The sequence below is a fragment of the Littorina saxatilis genome, linkage group LG4, assembly GCF_037325665.1.
Source record: "Littorina saxatilis isolate snail1 linkage group LG4, US_GU_Lsax_2.0, whole genome shotgun sequence".
Lineage (NCBI taxonomy): Eukaryota > Metazoa > Mollusca > Gastropoda > Littorinimorpha > Littorinidae > Littorina > Littorina saxatilis.
In genome coordinates, this window is record NC_090248.1 from 23,373,067 (window position 1) to 23,395,698 (window position 22,632).

A 22,632-nucleotide genomic window follows, 5' to 3' on the forward strand; every position below is an offset into this window, starting at 1 on the left:
TTACCTAAAAGGCCAGTCGATTCATGAGACAGACGAGCCTCATTCTGCATCTCCACATTGAGAAATTCCTCTCCTCGTTGATTGGCTCCCCCTCTCACGTGTCTGGTGACGTCAATCTCCACGCCCCAATCCAGAGCGAAACGAAGAGTGGAATTCTTCATCATTATCCAGACACCGGGCATGTACACAGACTTGGACGTGTCCCAGTGAAGGACTATGACGCCATTGACCGTGACATGCGCAACGGAGACTTCCGCGATGACGTCTTGCATCAAGATGGCGGCTCGTCTGATGTAAAATCTGGATCGGGAATCCGCTGATCTTGTGTGTCCTTCTCTTATTTCGACGTTTACGGTGAGCCCTAGGAAAGAAGTTGCAGACCACGAGTAGAAGAAAATATGCAGAATTACAGATCAACAATCATCTCTCTGTCTCTGTCTGTCTCTCTCTGTCTGTCTGTCTGTCTGTCTGTCTGTCTGTCTGTCTGTCTGTCTCTCTCTCTCTCTCTCTCTCTCTCAGGACAGGTTGTAATACAAGGTATAGTACCTTAAACCGTTTATCCTTATAAACAGAAGTTCAGTCAGTCTGTCTCTCTCTCTCTCTTTCTCACTTTCTCTCTATCTCTCTCTCCCTCTTTTCCTCTCTCCCTAGAGCTCCCCTCTCTCTCTCTCTCTCTCTCTCGCTCTCTCTTCCCCCTCTCTCTCTAACATAATCTGTCTCTATATCTCTATGTGTCTCTGTCTCAGCCTACATTTCTGTTCCTCCGCCTCTCTCTTTTTTTCTTCTCTATCTCTACTATCTCCAGGTGCCCGCCCCTCCCCCCTCCGTTCTCTCATATTTTTTTCTGACTGCACTCTTTTTAGCGGCTTGCCCCTCCAATCTCTCTTTCTCTCTTTGCCTCTGTCTCTGTCTATGTCTCCCCCCCCCTCTCTCTCTCTCTCTCTCTCTCTCTCTCTCTCTCTCTCTCTCTCTCTCTCTCTCTCTCTCTCTCTCTACTGCTACAAACCTGTAGTTGGATCCCTCAGTAGCTGGAAGACGTCACCTGTGTCACCTCTGACGTCAAAGCACAATGGGTAGGGTAATGAAGCCATTTCCACCATGAAATGTGGATCACCTCCCCCTAACACGGCATAACAAAATAAGTTCTGAAGATGAGAATTTTGCGACCAGGATAATTATGCTAAACTTCTATTCATCGACGAAATTAATAAATAACACAGTCAATGTATCAACATTTCGGTGAATCCATCAATCAATCAATCAATCAATCAACCAATCAACCAATAAATCAATCAGCTGATCAGTCAATCAATCAATTAATCAATCAATCAATCAATCAATCACTGAAAGTTACCGATTGTTGTGTTGTCTAAGTTAAGGGGCATAAATACAGCCAATCAGTTCGCTGTAGAGGGCATGCAGTACTATGTTCCACATTAATAAATAACACAGTTAATATATCAACATTTCGGCCAATCAATCAATGAATGTATTAGTCAATCAATCAATCAATCAATCAATCAAAGTTAGCGATTGTTGTGTTGTCCAAGGTAAGGTGCATGCAGTAATATTCATTTTGGCCATCACTTGTTTTCACAAACGTTTTGTTGATTGTATTGTATCAAAGCCATCAGACTAAGCGGAAAGCCATTATGTGACTAGTTTTAAAACCACTAATAGGAGTCGTTCAAGTGAAAAACCAGACTGCCTCCCTCTGTGGAAAGAATAGTGTGGACTGAGGCTGGACTTCTTATCTGTCAAGACCATACCTTACAATAGGAAGAGGCAATGGAGGGGGGGGGGGTTGGGGGTGGGGTGAGATGGTTTGGTGGATGGAGGGTGAAGGAAAGAGACGAATATCAAAGGGACTGGTGGCTAGCACAGTCAAACCTGCCCCGACGACCACCTCATTGTAGCGACCACCTTATTATAATGACCACCTCTTATAACGACCACCTGTCCATTAAAACCACCCCCCAAAAAACCTTGTCAAGGATTTTTCCTGCATGGTTTACTTTTCCATAACGACCAAGACCACCAGTCCTGTCTTTAAGGTCCACTTTTGGTTGCCGGGTAGTTGTTATTGACAGGTTCGACTGTACAAGAATAATAAGAACTCACCTACCATACAAGAAACTCATTTTGTATCACAACGTCGTCTTATGTCTTTAAAATCCAAGATCCAAACCATCCGTGACAAACAAGACAAAATCCCACACCAAAACTCTGAAACTCCTCCTGCATTTACAGGCACTCCCTTCACACACTTTCAGCCTCTCACTCTCACTGACCTGGAGAAAGTCCTCAAAGAAATGACCTTGAAAACCTGTGACCTTGACCCTCTTCCCACACAACTCTACTCTGACTGTCTTCCTGAACTCCTCCCTTCTATTCTCAAAATCATCAACACTTCTCTGCAAACAGGCACTGTCCCCAACTCCTTTAAGACTGCTATTGTCAAACCTCTACTGAAGAAACCATCGCTCGACCCAAACACTCTCAGCAACTACCGCCCTGTCTCAAACCTTTCCTTCATCTCCAAACTCCTTGAAAGAGTCGTCCTGAAACAACTCAACTCTCACCTTCTTTGCAACAATCTTCTCTCTCCGCTTCAATCTGCCTATCGTCCTCACCACTCCACCGAAACTGCCCTTCTCAAAATCACTAATGATCTCCTCCTTGCCACTGACCAAGCTGAAATCTCTGCCGTCGCTCTACTTGATCTATCAGCGGCCTTTGACACAGTCGACCACAACATCCTCCTTCAACGCCTTCAGCACACCTTTGGTATCCATAGCACAGCTCTTTCTTGGTTCTCTTCTTATCTCACCGACCGCTACCAGACTGTTTCGATTGACAAACTGAACTCTGACCCCATCAGGCTTGAGTGCGGAGTCCCTCAGGGCTCAGTCCTTGGGCCTGTACTATTTACTCTCTACACTCAACCTCTTGACCACATCCTTGACCGACACAACGTTCTCCACCACTCTTTTGCCGACGACTCTCAACTTCACAACAGCTCTTCCCCTGACCAGTCTGAATCTCTTCTTTCCTCTATCTCTGACACTATCACTGACGTGCAGAATTGGATGACAGAAAACAAACTTCAGCTCAATAGCAACAAAACTGAAGCTATCCTAATAGGCACTACATCCAAACTCTCCAAAGCCACTTCCGACTCTCTTCAACTCTCTGACTCTTCTGTCCCTCTGTCTTCTGCTGTCAAAAACCTCGGAGTCACTCTAGACAACACCCTTTCCATGAAACAACACATCTCTTCTGTCTCTCGCACCTGCTACTTCCAACTCCGCCGCATCGCCACTATCCGCAAGTACCTCACCACAGATGCTACCGCCAAACTGCATGGTCTGCACTTCCACCATTCTCTCACGTCTTGACTATTGTAACTCTCTCTTGGCGGGTCTTCCCTCTTCTTCTATCTCTCGTCTCCAACGCATTCAAAATAGCTCTGCCCGTCTTGTCTTACGAAAGAAAAAGGGAGATCATATCACCCCCCTCCTAAATCAGCTCCACTGGTTGCCCGTTCCTGCCCGTATCACATACAAAATCAACACTCTCACCTACAAATGCTTCCATGGTCTCGCCCCTGCCTATCTCTCCGACTTTCTCTCTCTCTCTCTATGTCCCTTCACGAGCACTCAGATCATCTGCCGACTCCCTCAAGCTCAACATTACCCACACCAAACTCAAAACAGCAGGTCAACGCTCATTTTCTTTCCAAGCACCTTGCCAATGGAACACACTACCTCTCCCCCTCCGTCAACAACAGTCCCTCGAATCATTCAAATCTGCACTCAAGACATTCCTTTTTTCCACATAATCCATGCATTCTACACTGCCCACCCCATCCCACCCTGAATAACTGTACATATTTTAATGGTTGATGGTGTGTGTGTGTTGGTGACTTTAAGTCTCCGTGTGTGTGAATGAGTGTATGTGCGCCTTGAGTCGCCTGTTGGTGAGATATGTGCGCGTTATAAATATTCGTATTATTATTATATAAAAAAAAAACTACCACGGAATTATCCGCGCCCTCTCCCACTTACCCACCTCCACCCCTTCCAGACATGCCAGCTGTCGTCGTCGTCGGTGTTGCTGTTGTAGGGGCGGTGGCGTTCAACAGTGCAGTGTAGTTCTGAACATGATACAAGTTCTCCACGGCCGTGATATCTGCACACAGCGACACGAAAATCGCATTGGTGTATGTTTGTTAAGTCTTATGTCCATAAGTGGCCAAGTCTATACTTCGAGAAACTCACTGCACGAAGCTTTAGCACTTAATATATTTGGTAAAAATACTTCGAAATGTCTTATGTGTTTGAGTGGCGACAGCAAGTGCCGTAACATTTGGAAAATGCCCAACTCCTAGACGCCCCCCTTCTTCTTCGCCTACCCCTCCCCTTCCTCCTCCTCCTCCCCCCCCCCCCCCCCAATCCGCTTGTCCCAGTCCTCCCTGGCAACGCCGATCCAAAATTATTTACCATGACAGATTAAAAACCGACCTGATTCGTCCAGCAGCTCGCTAGCATCCTCCTGTAGAAAGGCCAGCTCCTCCGAACCTGGTTTGTTGACCACTAAGGACGTCACAGGGGTCACGAACTTGTACTTTAGTAAAACAGATATAAGGAAACACAATCAGAATAAAAACTTTTAGAAGTAGTTCCCTCGCGATATAACCTTCGTGGTTGAAAACGACGTTTAACACCAAATAAAGAAAGAAAGAAAGAAGTAGTTAGCTGGGTCAATGAAATACAGTTATAGTTTTCTTCACGGTTAGAACAAAGATTGACCATGCATGTCATGGCGGACAATTCGCTGCGAGAATGATGGAGATTCCATAACCGAATGCTCACCTGATGAAAAAGAAAAACAACGCAATAAGGTACATCTTAAAATTCTTTTTCTCTGCCTGAAACTGAAAAAAAAACCACCTTTGTCACATGAATACTGATACTGTGGTTATTCACAGCGATACTTATCGATTTTCCAAGTGCAGTATTGACTACGACAAAGTCAAAATAAAACCGGCTACTTTGTTCAAGCCACAAAATGCTTCATATTTAGTCACGATTGTGCAATACACATTTCAGCACTCCGTGTCTCTTACCTTCAGCGCCAACTGCAAGGCTTTGTTTTTCAGTTCTTGCTTCTTCAGTTCTTCGTGCTCTCCCACTCTCTCCTTGAGCATCTCGCGGATGGTGAGGTAGGCCCACATCTTCTCCGCCACCGCCGTCAGATCCTTGACCTCCAGAAGGCCGCAGGTGGGCATCTCGGCACGTGCAATAGGCTCAGGGTCAGGCACCACTGTCAGGTTGATCGCACCTGCAACAAAATAATAATAACAATAACAGTAACAGCAAAATCAACAAAACTTTGTTGTCTATTTTAGTGAGTATACATTTGAAAGGAAAATTGTCTTGGACACATGTCTAAACCTGCAACAAAATAACAATAACGTTAAAACTGAGTACGTTTTTGACGCATCGTACACTGCCTATCAACCTTGCATACCTATGACAAAAAGTTAGGATATTTGGACACAGCAATAACAAGTGTAACCGAGGTGCCGAAACACCACAATCACCTTTGGAGGCGAAGTGCAATCAAACAGGATTGAGAATGTTAGGGCCAATTTCTTAGTCCTATTAAAAACTGTTATGCAAACCCGAAGGTTTCCATGAACATACAGACAATCGGAAACCACCAGACCCCATCACAAACAGAATTCCACAATCCACCGGTGTTGACTTAAAGGCCAACAACTGGGGTGTAGAGTCTGCTGTGAAAGGAGCGGTAGCCTCCCTTGTCACAATCGCCCCCGTTTGAATGAACTTCGTCCCGAAGTTCCGAACCGGGGGACCACTGTCCATCCCAAGTTCGCAGAATGGGAACAGCACGAAAATGCTCGGTGGTCATATTATGCCATGCCATTACCTGAACATATCATGCCGAGTCCCACCCTGCTCGCAGCGCCAGATGTAACCGAGGTGCCGTAACACTACGATCACCTCGGGAGGCGAAGTCCAATCAAACAGGATTGAGAATGTTAGGGCCAATTTCTTAGCCCTATAAAAACTGTTATGCAAACCCGAAGGTTTCCATGAACATACAGACAATCGAAAACCACCAGACCCCATCACAAACAGAATTCCACAATCCACCGGTGTTGACTTAAACCAACAACTCGGGTGCAGAGTCTGCTGTAAAAGGAGCGGTAGCCTCCCCTGTCACACAAGTAAAAACGGCTCGAGGCAACGGTTCTTTTCTCAGATGCCAAGGTAACATTTTAAGTGTGTGCAATGCTATAGAGGTACATCTGCCTGCCTGATAACTTGCACGAAAATGACAATGACAATGACAATGCGAAAAGAGGCACTTAGAACTCTTTTTTTTTTTTTTTCCTTTTTCTTCTCTTTCTCTTTCTCCTCTTCACTCTCATCTCTTCTCTTCTTTCTACTCTTCTCTCTCTCTCTTTCTTTTTTCCTTATCTCTCTTTTTACATTTAGTCAAGTTTTGACTAAATGTTTTAAAGTAGAGGGGGGAATCGAGACGAGGGTGTGGTGTATGTGTGTGTGTGCGTGTGTGTGTGTAGAGCGATTGAGAGTAAACTACTGGACCGATCTTTATGAAATTTGACATGAGAGTTCCTGGGTATGACATCCCCGGAAATTTTTTTGATTTTTTCGATAAATGTCTTTGATGACGTCATATCCGGCTTTTTGTAAAAGTTGAGGCGGCACTGTCACACCCTCATTTTGGCCAAGCAATCTTCGACGAAGGCCGGGTTTAGTATTGCATTTCAGCTTGGTGGCTTAAAAATTAATTAATGACTTTGGTCATTAAAAATCTGAAAATTGTAATTAAAATTATTTTTTTATAAAACGATCCAAATTTACGTTCATCTTACTCTTCATCATTTTCTGATTCCAAAAACATATAAATATGTTATATTCGGATTAAAAACAAGGTCTGAAAATTAAACATATAAAAATTATTATCAATGTAACCGTGTGCCGAAACACTACGATCACCTCGGGAAGCGAAGTGCAATCAAACAGGATTAAAAATGTTAGGGCTAATTTCTTAGCCCTATAAAAACTGTTATGCAAACCCGAAGGTTTCTATGAACATACAGACAATCGGAAACCACCAGACCCCATCACAAAAAGAATTCCACAACTCACCGGTGTTGACTTTAAAGGCCAACAACTCGGGTGCAGAGTCTATTGTGAAAGGAGCGGTAGCCTCCCCTGTCATAATCGCCCCCGTTTGAGTGAACCTCGTCCCGAAGTTCCGAACCGGGGGACCACTGTCCATCCCAAGTTCGCAGAATGGGAACAGCACGAAAATGTTCAGTGGTCATATTATGCCATTACCTGAACATATCATGCCGAGTTCCATCCCTGCTCGCAAGCGCCAGATGTAACCGAGTGCCGAAACACTACGATCATCTCGGGAAGCGAAGTGCAATCAAACAGGATTGAAAATGTTAGGGCTAATTTCTTAGCCCTATAAAAACTGTTATGCAAACACGAAGGTTTCTATGAACATACAGACAATCGGAAACCACCAGACCCCATCACAAAAAGAATTCCACAACTCACCGGTGTTGACTTTAAAGGCCAACAACTCGGGTGCAGAGTCTATTGTGAAAGGAGCGGTAGCCTCCCCTGTCACATCAAAATCAAATTTCCGAAATCGAATGAAAAACACTTTCATCTTATTCCTTGTCGGTTCCTGATTCCAAAAACATATAGATATGATATGTTTGGATTAAAAACACGCTCAGAAAGTTAAAACGAAGAGAGGTACCGAAAAGCGTGCTATCCTTCTCAGCGCAACTACTACCCCGCTCTTCTTGTCAATTTCACTGCCTTTGTCACGAGCGGTGGACTGACGATGCTACGAGTATACGGTCTTGCTGAAAAATGGCATTGCGTTCAGTTTCATTCTGTGAGTTCGACAGCTTGACTAAATGTTGTATTTTCGCCTTACGCGACTTGTTCTTCTCTTCTTCTCTCTCCTTTTTTTTTTTTTTCCTCTCTTCTTTTCTTCTTTATGTATTTATTTTATTTTGTTTGTTTCATTCTCTTTTTGCTTGTCCCGACGCTTGTTCCTTCTCCCAGTATGCTCCCACGCCGTCCCGTCCCAGCACTCACTGCAACATCCACCCCTGAACTAATGTCTTAGAACTATTTTAGGATTTGCGCCATATAAGTATCCTCATGATTGCAATTATTAAAAGGCCGTCTTTCGAAAAAATACCCGAGGAAGGGCGGCAGGGTAGCAGCAAATGTGCAGTCGACTGACCTTTGACGCCCGAGGCCTGTAGCAGGACCTGCAGGGCGGTCTGGTTGAGACGAACCAGCTTGCCGGCTATCACCAGCTCTGATCCGTTGAAGAACTTCTGGAACTGGGTCCTGGTCAGAGTCTGGACGTCCACCTCGCTGTCCAGGTAGCTCGCGCGGACCCCGGTCAGTAGCAGTGTGGACAGCTCGGCGTAGAAACCTTGGATCTGTCCAGGAGAAAAAAAAGGTGTATGTACAGTTGTGGAGCAATACGTGCGGTGTAAAGTAACTCAGCACGATGTGATGAATACAGTGGGTGCAGATCCATGGCCCCACTGGACCGACGGATGCCGCGCGCGGGTGTGTGTCAGTGTATGTTTTAGCGCTTGCATATGCGTGCGCTTGCGTGCGTGCGCATCCGTGTATATTAATGTGCGTGCGTTTTTAAAAATGATCCCATCAACACATGTATTCAACAACCAATTTCTTCCAATCAACGTGTCGGTAGTAACCCCACCTGAAGCGCTGCGTCAGCGTCTTGGTAGATCCTGCGCCCGACGCCATGATTCTGAAGCGCCATCTTTTTCACTAGTGGCCAATCAGCGTCCTTGCCGAACGCAAGCCCGTACACCGCCACGTTCTTCCGGTTCTGCTCGCGCACTTTCTGCAAGATGGCGGACCTGTCCGTGTCCCCTCTTGTGGGTCTTCCGTCCGTGAGAAAGATGATGAGAGAGTTGTCTCCCTGCACTGTCGGATCTTCGTTCAGGAACTCCAGCCCTTTGCTCATGGCCGAGTCGATGTTCGTGTCTGCAAATGATAGTGACAGGAAAGACACGTTAGGGGAAGGGATTCTTACTGGAAGGGTTTGTGACAGATTCACTGATTCGACGATTCACCTTGAAAACCGATAGGGTGCTAATTAGTGCGAGTTAATATATTACATTAACATAGAAAAACAATCAAAAACAATGCGTTATCTGGCGTGGTGTGCGCGAGAGAGTGTGAAAGTGAGTAGGACCCACGCGCTAGGATGGATTGATTGAAATCTCAAATAAATCTCAGTTTCAACCAATCCCATCCAGCGCTTGAGATCCACTGACCACTTGGCAATGTTCTTGTGCACACGACCCCTGATAGCTGACTTACATCCACGAGCCTTGAGAGATCCCACATACTCCATGGCCCACTGGATGGTTATAGGATTGACTGGAAGTAGCTGCTTCTTCCAGAAGGTGGCTCTCGAGTTGAACTGGAAGAAATTGTTGACATAAAAGAAATAAAAAAAGGCACTGTCGTGATTTCAGCCAGAGAGTTTTGGTGACGCACACATTCCAGCGTTAACAAATGTACACCATTAAAAATCAAACTAAACGGTTAACATAATGCAGTTGGTTGCATTATTATTCCAGAAGGAGGCATTCAGGTTGTACTGAAAATTCACTTATGCTAACTGTGTAGAAATGTTGACGGAATTAAATTATTTAAAGTATGGGTCAAAGAATCGACGAAAGTTCATCAGAAGTAAACAAACATGAAACTTACTTTTGAATGAAGAAATACAAAAACCAAACCCCCAAAATGGTACAAAATCAACGATGCAAAGAATAGTTGATTGGATGACGCGTAGCTACGTTTTAGGTAAAGGCGTTGTTTGTGTTGAGAAAGTTGCACTCGATCAAGATTGAACATTGAGTTTAGGTGAGTAGACTTACCCCATCATCCTGCAAACACTGACCTGCATGAGAGCGAATCTGTCTGCAGGGGCCATGTCAGTCAAAATGACTCGCATGGCGTCTTGCAGCTGTCCCAGTTTCTCCATCATCATGGAGGTGCTGGTGTCCAGGATGAAGAGCACGTCTTTGGGGATAGGGTCACGCACCGGCGGGGCGAAGAAGTGAACGAAGTATCCGTTCACACTCTGTATAATAACAGTTTAAAACAGATGTGTGTATATACAATGTACCAAAATCACCAAACAGGTGGACAGTGTTTTGCTCTGTTTAAACACACACGCTGGCTTAATTACTGCGTGAAAAGCATACATTTTGTAAATGAATACTTGTTTTTATCATACATAGTCTGCTTTGACTGCGGACTTAATTTGAAAAATTGCAATGTTGATACCGCGAAAGCCTATTCAGAATGCGTGACGCACAAAATAAAATGCAGTTGCAAAAACAATCAAACTGACAACTGCTTAATCCTAATTAAACCTAAAAAACACGAAAGGTTAAATTGTTGGAACGTTTTATTCGGAGAAAAAAGCATACATTCACAAGAATTTCGACCTAACCCCCTTTACAGTAGACCAACAAGAGACACAACAGAAACAAAATATATGCTCCTGTGAATTATCTCAGAATGTTCCCAAGATGGTCGCAGCAATGACAATAACAACTAATTAAACAGCTTTATAATAATAATAATAATGATAATGGACACTTATTAATCGCCACTTCTCACCAGAGCTCACGGCGATGTACAATAGCAACAGCGTGCGCGCACACACACACACACACACACACACGCACACACATTCACGCACACACACACATACACGCACACACACACACACACACACACACACACGCACACACACACACACACACACACACACACACACACACACACACACACACACACTACAATACCGTTTGTATATAAACTGACCAAGGCTTCCCCAGCGTAGAGACTCCGGCTGTAAATATAACAAAGAAAGTAAATTGCAGTTGCACAAATAACAAAAGTAACAACTGTTCTGTTAACTGACCATGACTTCCCCAGCGTCGAGACTCCTGTTGACGTCATACTTGACGGTGAAGAGGCCTGAGAGGCCGTCAGGAGACATGCCCTGTATCTGCTGGTCACGAACCGTGGGCCTATAGCTGACGTGGGCCTGACGTCGACTCGGTCTCTCAATATTCACCAGCTTGTTCATGTCTGTTGGAATATTCAGTGGGTTTGGCATGAAATATCACTTGGTGATATAATTATGCATAAGCTCAAGTTAATATACACCAAATATGAAGCAATTCGCTCAACATACCTAGAAGTTATTAGCGTTTTTATTGGTGACATTTGTTTGGGTGACCCTGTATGTGTTCCCCTTGTCATTGTTGATTCAAGCAGAGTTGTCTCAGTAAACGGAACGAAACCCATCATAACAATCTTAAAAGGGCTTTGTTTTTGTTTTACATGATTGTGACATATGCTGGCAAGCTTTGTTTTGGATTCCCATTCCCATATTAAAGTTTAGGCCTTAATCTCATCTGCATTACTACGTGGCCGCAAACAGGACAAGGTAATTTTAAACAGACAGATGAGATTGTTTTTTGTTGTTGTTTCCGCACTCCATCTCCAACTAGACAGCATTTAGTTTAGAATAATCACATTAAAATTAAAAGAATTCTAACGTTTTACCGTGGAAGAGTCTTCACAGAAATTGAGAATGACCCAGTAACCAAGTGATTTTGTGAAAGTGTAAATTGAAAGTGAAATGCACAGTCTTATCAGACCATGCTCAGTACAAAAGTTCCTTCAGGTATCAACGCTATCGATAGCTTGGGGAAAATCCACTTTTACCGGAAACGTTAAAGTTGGCCAGGCGGTCGCTTCTGATTGGTGGGACAACCAGATCGATGATGTCACGGTTCTCCTCTATCGACACGTCAATGCGCATGTCCTCCACAGGTTGACCAGGGTCAATGTACAACACGTGATTGTAGGTGCCCAATCGGCGCTCCAGGATCTCCTGGTAGGTCAGGTTGAAGGTCACATTCTCAAAGGGGGCCACTTTCAAGGCCACTCGGAACTGGTTGGTTTCTCGTGGTCTGATGATCGAAAGCAAATATTAGGTTAAAAAAAGAAAGAAAGACAGTTCGTGAGCTTAACCGATTTGAGCGGTGTCTTCCTAAAGTCCAGCCATTTCTTGGCTTTCCAATTATGCTGTATATATATTAAAATCTTCGCTCATTCATAAACTTGCAAAATGTTTACACCAACAATTTGGCACTCACTCACATAATCGTTCAGTCTATGAAATAGAGAGGGAGAGAGATGGAGAATAGTATGAAGGTAAGGCAATAAGCTTGATCAATTCAAAATGCATGTTTTGTTTTGGTTTTGTGAGAGTATTAGTTCTTGATTATTTCATGGGCACGTACGTGATACGTGCATGGCAGTCAAGGGGTTAAGGGACACACACACACACACACACACACGCACACACACACACACACACACACACACACACACACACACGCACACACACACACACACACACACGCACGCACACACACACACACACACACACACACACACACACACACACACACCTCTGGGTGACCCTGCCCCCACTGGCAGCCCCCTTTGGAATTGAGGTGTTGAAGTTATACTGTTTGAGAGCCTTGTCTCGCTCCTCCACCCGGCCCTGGTATGCCTTGCCTTCGATTTCCCTGCACACACACACAGAATGATATGTTTGGGGTTAGATCATTCTTGGTTGTACTTGGTGTTCTCAACCTTGGCATTATGTTTATGCGTTTGTATTCATTTCAGAGCACACAAAGAAGTCGCGTAAAGCGATATCAAACATTAGTCTATCTGTTGGGCTTCTATTTGTAACGAAGGGGATTGATAAGTAAAGGAAAGCAGTTACCAAAGATAAAATGAATGCTAACATTGTAAAGGGACAGTGGCGTGGTTACGCTGTGTTGTTCTTTTTGTTGGTTGTTTGTTTGTTTGTTTGTTTGTCAGTTTCCTCGTTTGTTTCTTTGTTTACGTGCTTGCTCTCTTGCTTCCTTGCTTGCTTCCTTGTTTGTTGTTTGTTTGCTTGTTTGTTAATTTGTTTAAAAAGCAAAGAACTCCGATCAACCTAATAGAACAAAAACTACAAGCAAACTAAGGGTAAAAGAACTTCAACATTTCATTATAGAATATTTACACATCGGGAGGAACAAAAGCAACGACAAAATATCTACCGTATTGGGGACAACTTGGAAACTACGTAAACCCACTAACACACACAACCCAAACCCCCGCGCCCCTACCCCCCTCCCCGCCCACATACACATGCACTGGAAACTGACTATCGTCACCAACTAATTAGGCAATATGCTCCTTTAAACCTGCTTATCTGTTGTGAAATCATTATCAGAGTGATATGTACAACAAACTCGTTGCCATGGGAATATGATTAAAAACATGCACACCGCTTGTTGTTCTAGCTAGGAACGCTGTTATCATAGAACTCAGTTAATAACAGGTTGTCATCTGCATTTTGATATCTTTGTCTGTCACAAACCTGTCACTCGCAGCATGGCGTTTTGGAGGATAAGGCCAAACAAAAATATATGTTGGTTTAGGGTAACCCGACCGACCCTATTTTTCCAGCCGACCCTAAAACTTCTTTTTTTCATTTCTACAACAACAAACTTTTGGCACATTTTGCGAACCATACCGAGACTAGGGGAAGTAACCTCCTTTAAAATCGACTAAATCTTTTTTTAAAAATGATATATATATTTTTTTTAAAGCCGAGCTACGGACCCTATCTTTTTTGGTCACGTTTACCCTAAACCAACATTATATTTTTGTTTGGCCTAATGCATGGTTTCCATTCTGTTACGATTCTTGTCTGAAGTGCCAAACACATTTTCTGTGTGCAATTTTGTCAGATGGTTTATTGCACGTGCTGTCAGAAGACATGCTTGCTTGAAAAGCGCGTAACCCCTAAACTGTCACCAGATACAAGGATGATAATGTCTGTCACATAAATCTAGCTTGTTGGATACATTTGTTCGTCTTTTCTTTCCTTTCTTGCGTTATACATGTAGCCGTCTGCTTTTCTGACCCCTTCGCACTGTGTGGATTCCTTAAAGCCATATGTACTCGATGACTATACACGCTAATTGCTTTACCAACAGCTGGAGACAGACTAAATTAAGTTCTCTGCAAAATATTGTGGTCTAGGACCCCTTAAATGTTGAGATATTTGAATTTTCATTTTGATCTGGATCGTCCTATTTATAGATTTGGCAACACATGTAACGTTGATGCAAGGGAGAGAACACCGCGGCTTTGTTGACATCCTCACTTTTTCAGAGGCTAGAACAAGCTGTAATGCATGTATTATGGTCCGCGCATGGTGACGTATCGTCATTATATGGTCTTATGGTGCGTTTGACATCGATTGTGGGCAAACTACACTTTGTAAACACGGGAGTGCGTTAGTATGCCTTTAAAGATACAGTAGATCCTGCCTATAACCATAGACCTATATTAGAATAACGATCACCTAGCTAAAGGACCAACCAAAAGGGGTCGCTGTAGACAGCTGGTCATTACGGGTAGGTAATTTATATACATAGAAGAAAAACGCCCGTTCTGTAACCAGTTTTGAACACAGAGTGATTAATGATAAAAGCAAAAGGAGCAGATTTTAATAGTGTTTAATGGAACATTATTGTTTACCATATGATAATTATGTGCTACCTTTAGCTAGTAGAGTTATGTACTATGTCACACTGTGTGCACCACTGGTAACAGAACGACGGGCGCAGTGGCGTGGTGGTAAGACGTCGGCCTCCTAATCGGGAGGTCGTGAGTCCGAATCCCGGTCGCTGCCGCCTGGTGGGTTAAGAGTGGAGATTTTTCCGATCTCCCAGGTCAACTTATGTGCAGACCTGCTAGTGACTTAACCCCCTTCGTGTGTACACGCAAGCACAAGACCAAGTGCGCACGGAAAAGATCCTCAGGTAATCCATGTCAAAGTTCGGTGGGTTATGAAAACACGAAAATACCCAGCATGCCTACTCAATGAAAGCGGAGTGAAGCTGACTATGCTCTCAGAGTATAGTGTGGGGAACCCAAATGGGCAAACGAGCTCACAAGTAAGGCCAAAAAAAAAAATAGGTCTGTTTACGGTAACCCGACCGACCCTAGTTTTTTCGCGCGACCCTAGACTTTTTTTGGCATTTGAGGAAAAAAAAAAAAAAAAAAAAAAAAAAAAAATCTTGTTTTTTTGGCAAAATAACGTAAAAATATGGTTTTTTGGAAAAAAAAAAAAAAAATCACGACCTACCGACCCTATTTTTTTAGCCTATGTTACCGTAAACAGACCTTTTTTTTTTTGGCCTAACCAGAACATTCTGGAACGCTGAAGAAGAAGAAGGTAAGAGAACGGGTGTTCAAAGGTGGAGCACTTCAGTTCAGAGTGTAGTTGTTGTTATGGTTCCTGTATGTTGTTGAGTTATTAAGATTCTCACCATCTTATTCGCGTATTACGTAAGTCTATTGTAGGGGTTAATTGTGAACGTTGCAAACACATTCATATTTGAACTTATTTACCGAAAGCACACGAAAGGAACATTTTGAAGCATAGTCCTTGACATAGCACCCCGCCCCACCCCCCACCCCCCCAAAAAAAAGAGGAAAAAAAAGGAGAGAAAAAAAGAGATAATAAAGGAAAAAACATTATCAAACAGTGGCTACGCACGCGCTCAACCTTTCAGCCAATTGGCTTCCTTAACTCACAGATAAGCCAAGAACAACAGTAAGCATAATGAGAAAAGCACAACAATTCGGTGACCGTCGCTCTGTACTGTAGACAACAATGTCTTCAAGGTGCACTCGCTGACGTTCCGCGAATAGTCTCTGCACCATAACTGTTGACTGCTCTGCAACTTGATAATACCTCATAAATCTCATTTTTATTTTCCTTTTCTTTCTCCTATTTTGTGCCTTTTTTCCTTCCCGTTTGTCATCTCTCCTCTTTCCTTTCTTTCGTTTATTCCCTTGTTGTAGTTGTCTCTTTTATTTTGAGTTTGTTCTTGTTATTGCATTGTTCCCTGTTTGTTTATTAACTCTAATATGTGACCCTCCACCACGAAATGAGTCGCATGTCACCTCGCGCAGTTGAAGTCCGGGGAGTGTCTGGTAACAGTGTGAGGGTCACCTTAGTCACAGGCTTATAACTCAAACAGTTTTCGCTCTTTTCTAAAACGGTTTTCACCACTGGATAGAGCATAAAAAACCTCAATAGGAAAATGTAAAAATATGAAAATCATGCAAAGGTGACATGCGACTCATTTCGTGGTGGAGGGTCACATATGAGTGTTTATTAATTTACTCTTCCAGAAGCATCTGCTTTTTTTCTTATTTGTTTTCTTCTTTTCTCCTTCTATATAGTGGGCGTTCAGCGTTAAAATGATCTGCGCTTCTATTTTACAATCACTAGAGGCTAGGTGAGCAATTAACATTTTCTAAAACATTCGACTGATTTGCATAGATTTGCATACACAGTCGACAGCATACGAACGACAATTTGCACGGATACTTCAAGCCAGCAACGACCAAAAATGATATGTGGACTTAATAACCACGTACTGACTCCCGACTCCCCCCCCCCCCCCCCCCCCCCGATCGAGCATTGTACTTTTCCACAACCTTGCACAGCATTGTGACAGCATGATGACAGGCACCAGCTATTGGGGGGGGGGGGGGGTTCAGTACAAGTATTTAACAAATCCGACAGTATCTGCATTTTTTTAAAACTAGGCCAAAACTAAAAATAAAAAAAAAAGAGATCAAGGACATAGGTGTTTGTTTTCCCTCAGTGCAAGAAGGTTTAGAACGGATTTATGAGAAAGCGTCATACGGCAGACAGGCTGACAGGGATTCACCTTGGCTTGTTGACAGGTAGAGCGCCAGGAATAGCGATGTGAAGCGAGAAGATTACGTCACAAGCGATCCAAGGTCTGGAAACCCTATCGTTATGAAGCTTTGAAAGCACATCAAACGTTCCGAAGAAAGTCAAACGATTTGGGATGACTGACTTCTCCGTGCAAAGTTCACGTACTTGTGTGGCAGTATTGACGGTATACCAGCTCCAAAAGGGATATTTACTAAGATCACAGTAACCATCATTACTATCCATGGTGATAAGAATAACATGGCAGAATTAAAGATACGTTAAACGATTACAGCTATTGCATTGGTACTAATATGCCACAAGCTGCTAGTCTTTCGGATGAGACGAAAAACCGAGGTCCCTTCGTGTACACTACATTGGGGTGTGCACGTTAAAGATCCCACGATTGACAAAAGGGTCTTTCCTGGCAAAATTGTATAGGCATAGATAAAAATTGTCCACCAAATACCCGTGTGACTTGGAATAACAGGCCGTAAAAAGTAAATATTCGCCGTAATGGCTTGAGATTTACTGGCCGATGTGAATGCGTGATGTATTGTGTAAAAAATTCCATCTCACACGGCAGAAATTAATATGTAAATCGCCGTGAGCTCTTGTGAGAAGGGGCGATTAATAAATGTCCATTATTACTATTATTATTAAGAATAATGAACGAAAGACACACATGACAAATATTATGATCACTGAGATATCGCTACTTTGGCGCCAGTTTTGAGGAAGAGGAGACAAACGTAAACATTACAAAGAAAATACTATAAGATGTTCGGTGGCTTGTTGACAGACCAGCTTTTTTTGTTGGTACAAGGGACCATATCGTCTTTTGTTTCATCTTTATCGACCAAGGCCGAAGGCCGCGGTTGATAAATATGAGACAAAAGGCGATATGCTCCCCGAGGACCAACAACAAAATGCTGGTCTGACGACAAGCCACCAAACATCGTTTTTGTCATCATTTTGGTTGTGCAACAAAATGCACAATAACCCACAGGGAGACGAATTTTTAGAATCCAACTCCGGGCCACAAAGCATCGTCACAGTAGCTCGAGATAACACGTCAACCTTGTATGTGACGTCAAACATAGCTTGTTGACGCTTTTCTTCCAGTCTGAAAATGTACAGAGCTGCGATCATACGTGTGAGTTCAGTAAGTGTTGAGCATATTTCTTTTCTTTTTAAGTGTTTATGACTTTTCGTTGTGGATTTTGCGATTACAGAGATAAGTTGCAAATTGACCATGAGTCGCCGCGGTAATTATCAACATTGATTGGGTCTTTGAGAGTGAATGCTTACAATCGTTGTCCTCGGAAACACAAATCCAAAGCCGCGATGGTTCCACACATCAAACAATCAGCCTGATTGGCCTTTACTTTGACAATCCACGTTTCACCTGAAAGCTCAAACCCATTCACCACCTCGATTTATTGCCTGGGGAACATGATATTTATTTCCCAGGTGCTTGTGAATGAAAACTCGTGAAAATGATGACAATAGTCTTTGTCGTCATCACTGACAATTGAACACAATTCTGGTGAGATATTGATGTCTCTCAAAATGTTTACGATTAAGATTGTTGGCACTCAACTTCAGTTGTCGCCTGCAAGATGTGCACAAAGGAAAATGATACTGACTCTTTGAGATTTTTTCTCATTTTTACACACTTGTCCACAAAAAGTCATCACAGTTCCCATTCTAGCGTGATACCAGTAAATCAATTAAAAAAATCCCTTTTGATAGTTATCTCTTTTGGTACAGGTACGTCGGCAGCAAGTACAGAGTTTTACATTTGTTTCAACCGGTATGGTTATGATATCAGCGTAACACGAACCACTAGATTGACAAAACAATTTGCAGGCAGCTCACAGCTTGCCAATGATGGCTCCAACAAAGCAGCTAAGATAATACAACATTCTACAATACTCTATGAGTAAAAATCAAAATCTGGCAATTTCATTGGTTTAGAAACATGAGAAAATGATGATTGCCCATGTTTTGTGAAGCATGGTGATTTTCACATGTTTTGTGGAGTGTATGAATATCATTTTCGTGTATGAACACAATGGTATCAATAAAGGCTGTCTACCCTCGAACTTTATCATATTCATTATGCTGGTGACCCAAGGAGGTTTCGTCACTCCATAATCACAAGAGTTAGCAACTGTCAAAATGGAATCTGAAGGCAACTTCGAGTTGAGTCTCTCATCACTGAGTGACTCAGAATGGGAGAATGATGAAGACATCAAGCAATTTATAGCAGAAGAAGGAATAAAACAAAACGAACATGCCACACTCCATGAAGCTGACAAAGGAGCCAGCGCACAAGTGCCAGTGGGCCACGCAGAGACAGAACACCAGAATGAGAATGACGCAGACGACAAATAGATACGTCATAATGGTCTCGATAAACAAACAGACATGCGCAAACACTTTTTTGTTTTTTACTTGCTTCACTGAAACAGAAACAAAACAAATACCTGTAGCCGAGACCGGAAGAGTATTGTAGTGAATGAAAAGGCAAATCGACGTCACGTCCTGTTCGTTTGGCGACATGAATATTTTTGGAACGTGATCATGACCAACAAAGTTTAGAAATGAAAAACAAATACTTCAGTTCCTATTCTTAACAATAGTGTCAGTTCTCGCTGTGTAACATATTCAGGATAGCCTCAATGTCAATGAATCAGCTGCGCAGTGTGGAAAAAAGGTACGTGAGGTAAATAGTCGACGAAAGCAATGACATTTTTATGGAAAGGAACGTTTTTCCCAGTGTGTCATTCAGCAAGATCGAGTTCCACTGTTGGTGAGTAAAGTAGAATGGAAATAGCCACCGCCATTTGACATGTTTCGGTTGTAAGTAAACATTTTTCTCATGTTTTGTGATTGGAATGAAAACCTCATCGCTTCGCGATTCGGTTTCCATTCAATCACAAAACATGAGAAAAATGTTTACTTACAACCTCAACATGTCAAATGGCGGTGGCTATTGCCTAAATTTAGTACAGCTTAACCCAGTATTATCGGGAGAGAAGAAACTTTCGGAATGCAGCTGGATTGATGAAACAGGTTCTGGTACACTTCTATATTCGTTTTTTGACGTACCCAAGGTGATGTGATGTACCTTATAAAAGCTATGTTAATATTAAAAACAAATGGGCAAGTGCAACTCTCGGGGAAAAATTGATGAAGACTGCAAGTTTGAAGCCAAGGGTATCGTACATTGCATTGTGCAGTACCTTGCGCGATACCCTCCTGATCTAAACTCTGTGACCTATGTTTTTTTAAAGGGAATAAAATGTACAAGCACAAAGGAAGTGTGTGTGTGTGTGTGTGTGTGTGTGTGTGCGCGTGTGTGTGTGTGTGTGTGTGTGCGCGCGTGTGGGTGTGTGGGTGTGGGTGTGTGTGTGTGGCTGTGTGTGTGCGCGCGCGTGTGGGTGTGTGGGTGTGTGTGTGTGTGTGTGTATGAGAGAGAGAGAGAGACAGACAGACAGACAGACAGATAGACAGATAGACAGACAGACATACATGACGGCTGGAAGGCAGAGAGACAGAGTGAGAGACAGAGACAGAGACAGAGAGAGTCAGAGTTAGACACAGAGACATACAGAGACAGACAGACAGACAGACAGACAGACAGGCAGACAGACAGATAGACAGACAGACAGACAGACAGACAGACAGATGAGTTCGCATACAGAAAAAGCAAACAAATAAAAATGTAAACAACAACTTTAATAACAAAGAGAACTCGGAAGACAAAGAAAGAAAGAAACACACACACGAACAATCAAACAGGCAACACAGTGTACTCACAGTGTGAAATTGGCAATGAAAGCATCGTTGGGGAGGGTGATATCAAAGACGGCCTGTCGTGATTGGTTGCTGGGGTTGGTCACGTGACTAGTAATGCGCGTGGTGGCAAAGCGGTACTTGATGTCCGTACAGGCGTACAGCGATGATATACGTGGACTCTGAAATTGCAGAAAACAAAACAAAATTAATTTAGTACTTGGGTTTGTTGCCAAGATTTATTTTCCTTGAGTAGAAGTCTATATGGCTGTATGTCTGCCCTTGGTTTCGCCATTTCTCCATCGTGAAAAAAAGTTAAGCAATTTTTCAGTTTGAATATAAAATATGTAGTATAATATGAGTCAGCCAGCTATTCAGCAAGCCGACCCACCGACCAAGCGAACGATCAATCAACCAACCAACTTACTTATCAACTGACCGACAGACAAGCAACAGGAACGAGACCATGGCAGAGCGAGTACAAGCCGTTTGCACATTAAGGTCAAAGGACTATTTTTGGTGCGAGGATAAGTTTTATACCCATGTTGTACGCTACATTATACTACCTCAGGTGTCAGAAAGTTAACTAAGAACGGTTTTCTGATATCCACAGACAAGGCAAACATCTGGGTAAAAAACACCCAAAGGGATTAAAAAAAATAAGAAAAAGGAAAAAAAATAAAAATATTACCCCTTCCGCAAAAAACAAGGTTCCTGGAACTTGCACCCAGACAAATTTATGGGCCTCGGTTGGACCCAAAATGTAAACTAACCATGAAAAATGATGTAAACTAACTGTCTTTTTGTTATGACTGACTTACTTTGCAAAGGGTTCCAGACATTTACAGTCACGTGCAGTGTATACATCTGCTAATTCGTATTACCACTTTCCCTAGAAAAAAAGGAAGTAAGGAAGGATGGAAGAAAGGAAAACATTGAAGGAGACTGTTATTTAATTAACTTTTGCCTTGACCTCGAGTAAAGAACGAAGAAAACTTTTGACGCGTTGTGTATTTAAAAAAAACACACCTTGTATGGGAAGTTTTCTTTGTTTTGTTGTTGTTAGGTTTTAAAAAACAATAAACTGAAGAGAAGGGGGTCTCAGCAAGCCAGCCAGCTAGCCAGCTTGCCAGCCAGACGTAAACCGCTATCTCGACAGCCACTCAGCCAGACAGCCAGACATCTAGACAGTCAGCCAGCCAGCCAGCCAGCCAGACAAACAAACTTGTAGATAAAGTAAGCCGCTATCTCGAATCTTGCTGCTTCGACTCATGTACTTGACCTAAGACACATTGTGTAAACTAATTGCTTTCAATGATGGTACATTGCTTTCAATGATGGTACATTGCTTTCAATGATGGTACATTGCTTTCAATGATGGTGTACATTGCTTTCAATGATGGTACATTGCTTTCAATGATGGTACATTGCTTTCAATGATGGTACATTGCTTTCAATGATGGTACATTGCTTTCAATGATGGTACATTGCTTTCAATGATGGTGTACATTGCTTTCAATGATGGTACATTGCTTTCAATGATGGTACATTGCTTTCAATGATGGTACATTGCTTTCAATGATGGTACATTGCTTTCAATGTATCTCTTCGCAAATTCAGTCGTGAACAACGCTGAGGGGTCTTTTTTCTCTCTCTATTTTTTTTTAGAGAGAGAGAGAGACAGAGACAGAGAGACAGAGACAGAGGGAGAGAGACAGAGGGAGAGAGACAGAGACAGACAGAGAGACAGAGACAGAGAGACAGAGACAGAGAGAGAGACAGAGAGAGAGAGACAGAGACAGAGACACAAAGAGAGAGAGAGAGAGAGAG

The 22,632-nt window shown here is 42.9% G+C and overlaps 1 protein-coding gene across 1 annotated transcript in view; it reads right to left on the bottom strand.

The window, feature by feature from the left end:
- Nucleotides 1-22,632, bottom strand: part of LOC138964260 (inter-alpha-trypsin inhibitor heavy chain H3-like) — a 43,683-nt gene that overhangs the window by 1,634 nt on the left and 19,417 nt on the right. The window contains exons 3-15 of the mRNA XM_070336165.1: nt 20,827-20,984; nt 12,644-12,763; nt 11,892-12,139; nt 11,080-11,249; nt 10,045-10,227; nt 9,456-9,558; nt 8,827-9,116; nt 8,332-8,536; nt 5,129-5,343; nt 4,524-4,626; nt 4,072-4,191; nt 1,007-1,120; nt 5-361 (exon numbers count right to left, since the gene is read on the bottom strand). Coding sequence (XP_070192266.1) covers nt 5-361; nt 1,007-1,120; nt 4,072-4,191; nt 4,524-4,626; nt 5,129-5,343; nt 8,332-8,536; nt 8,827-9,116; nt 9,456-9,558; nt 10,045-10,227; nt 11,080-11,249; nt 11,892-12,139; nt 12,644-12,763; nt 20,827-20,984 — 2,386 coding nt within the window. The remainder of the gene's footprint in view (nt 1-4; nt 362-1,006; nt 1,121-4,071; nt 4,192-4,523; nt 4,627-5,128; nt 5,344-8,331; nt 8,537-8,826; nt 9,117-9,455; nt 9,559-10,044; nt 10,228-11,079; nt 11,250-11,891; nt 12,140-12,643; nt 12,764-20,826; nt 20,985-22,632) is intronic.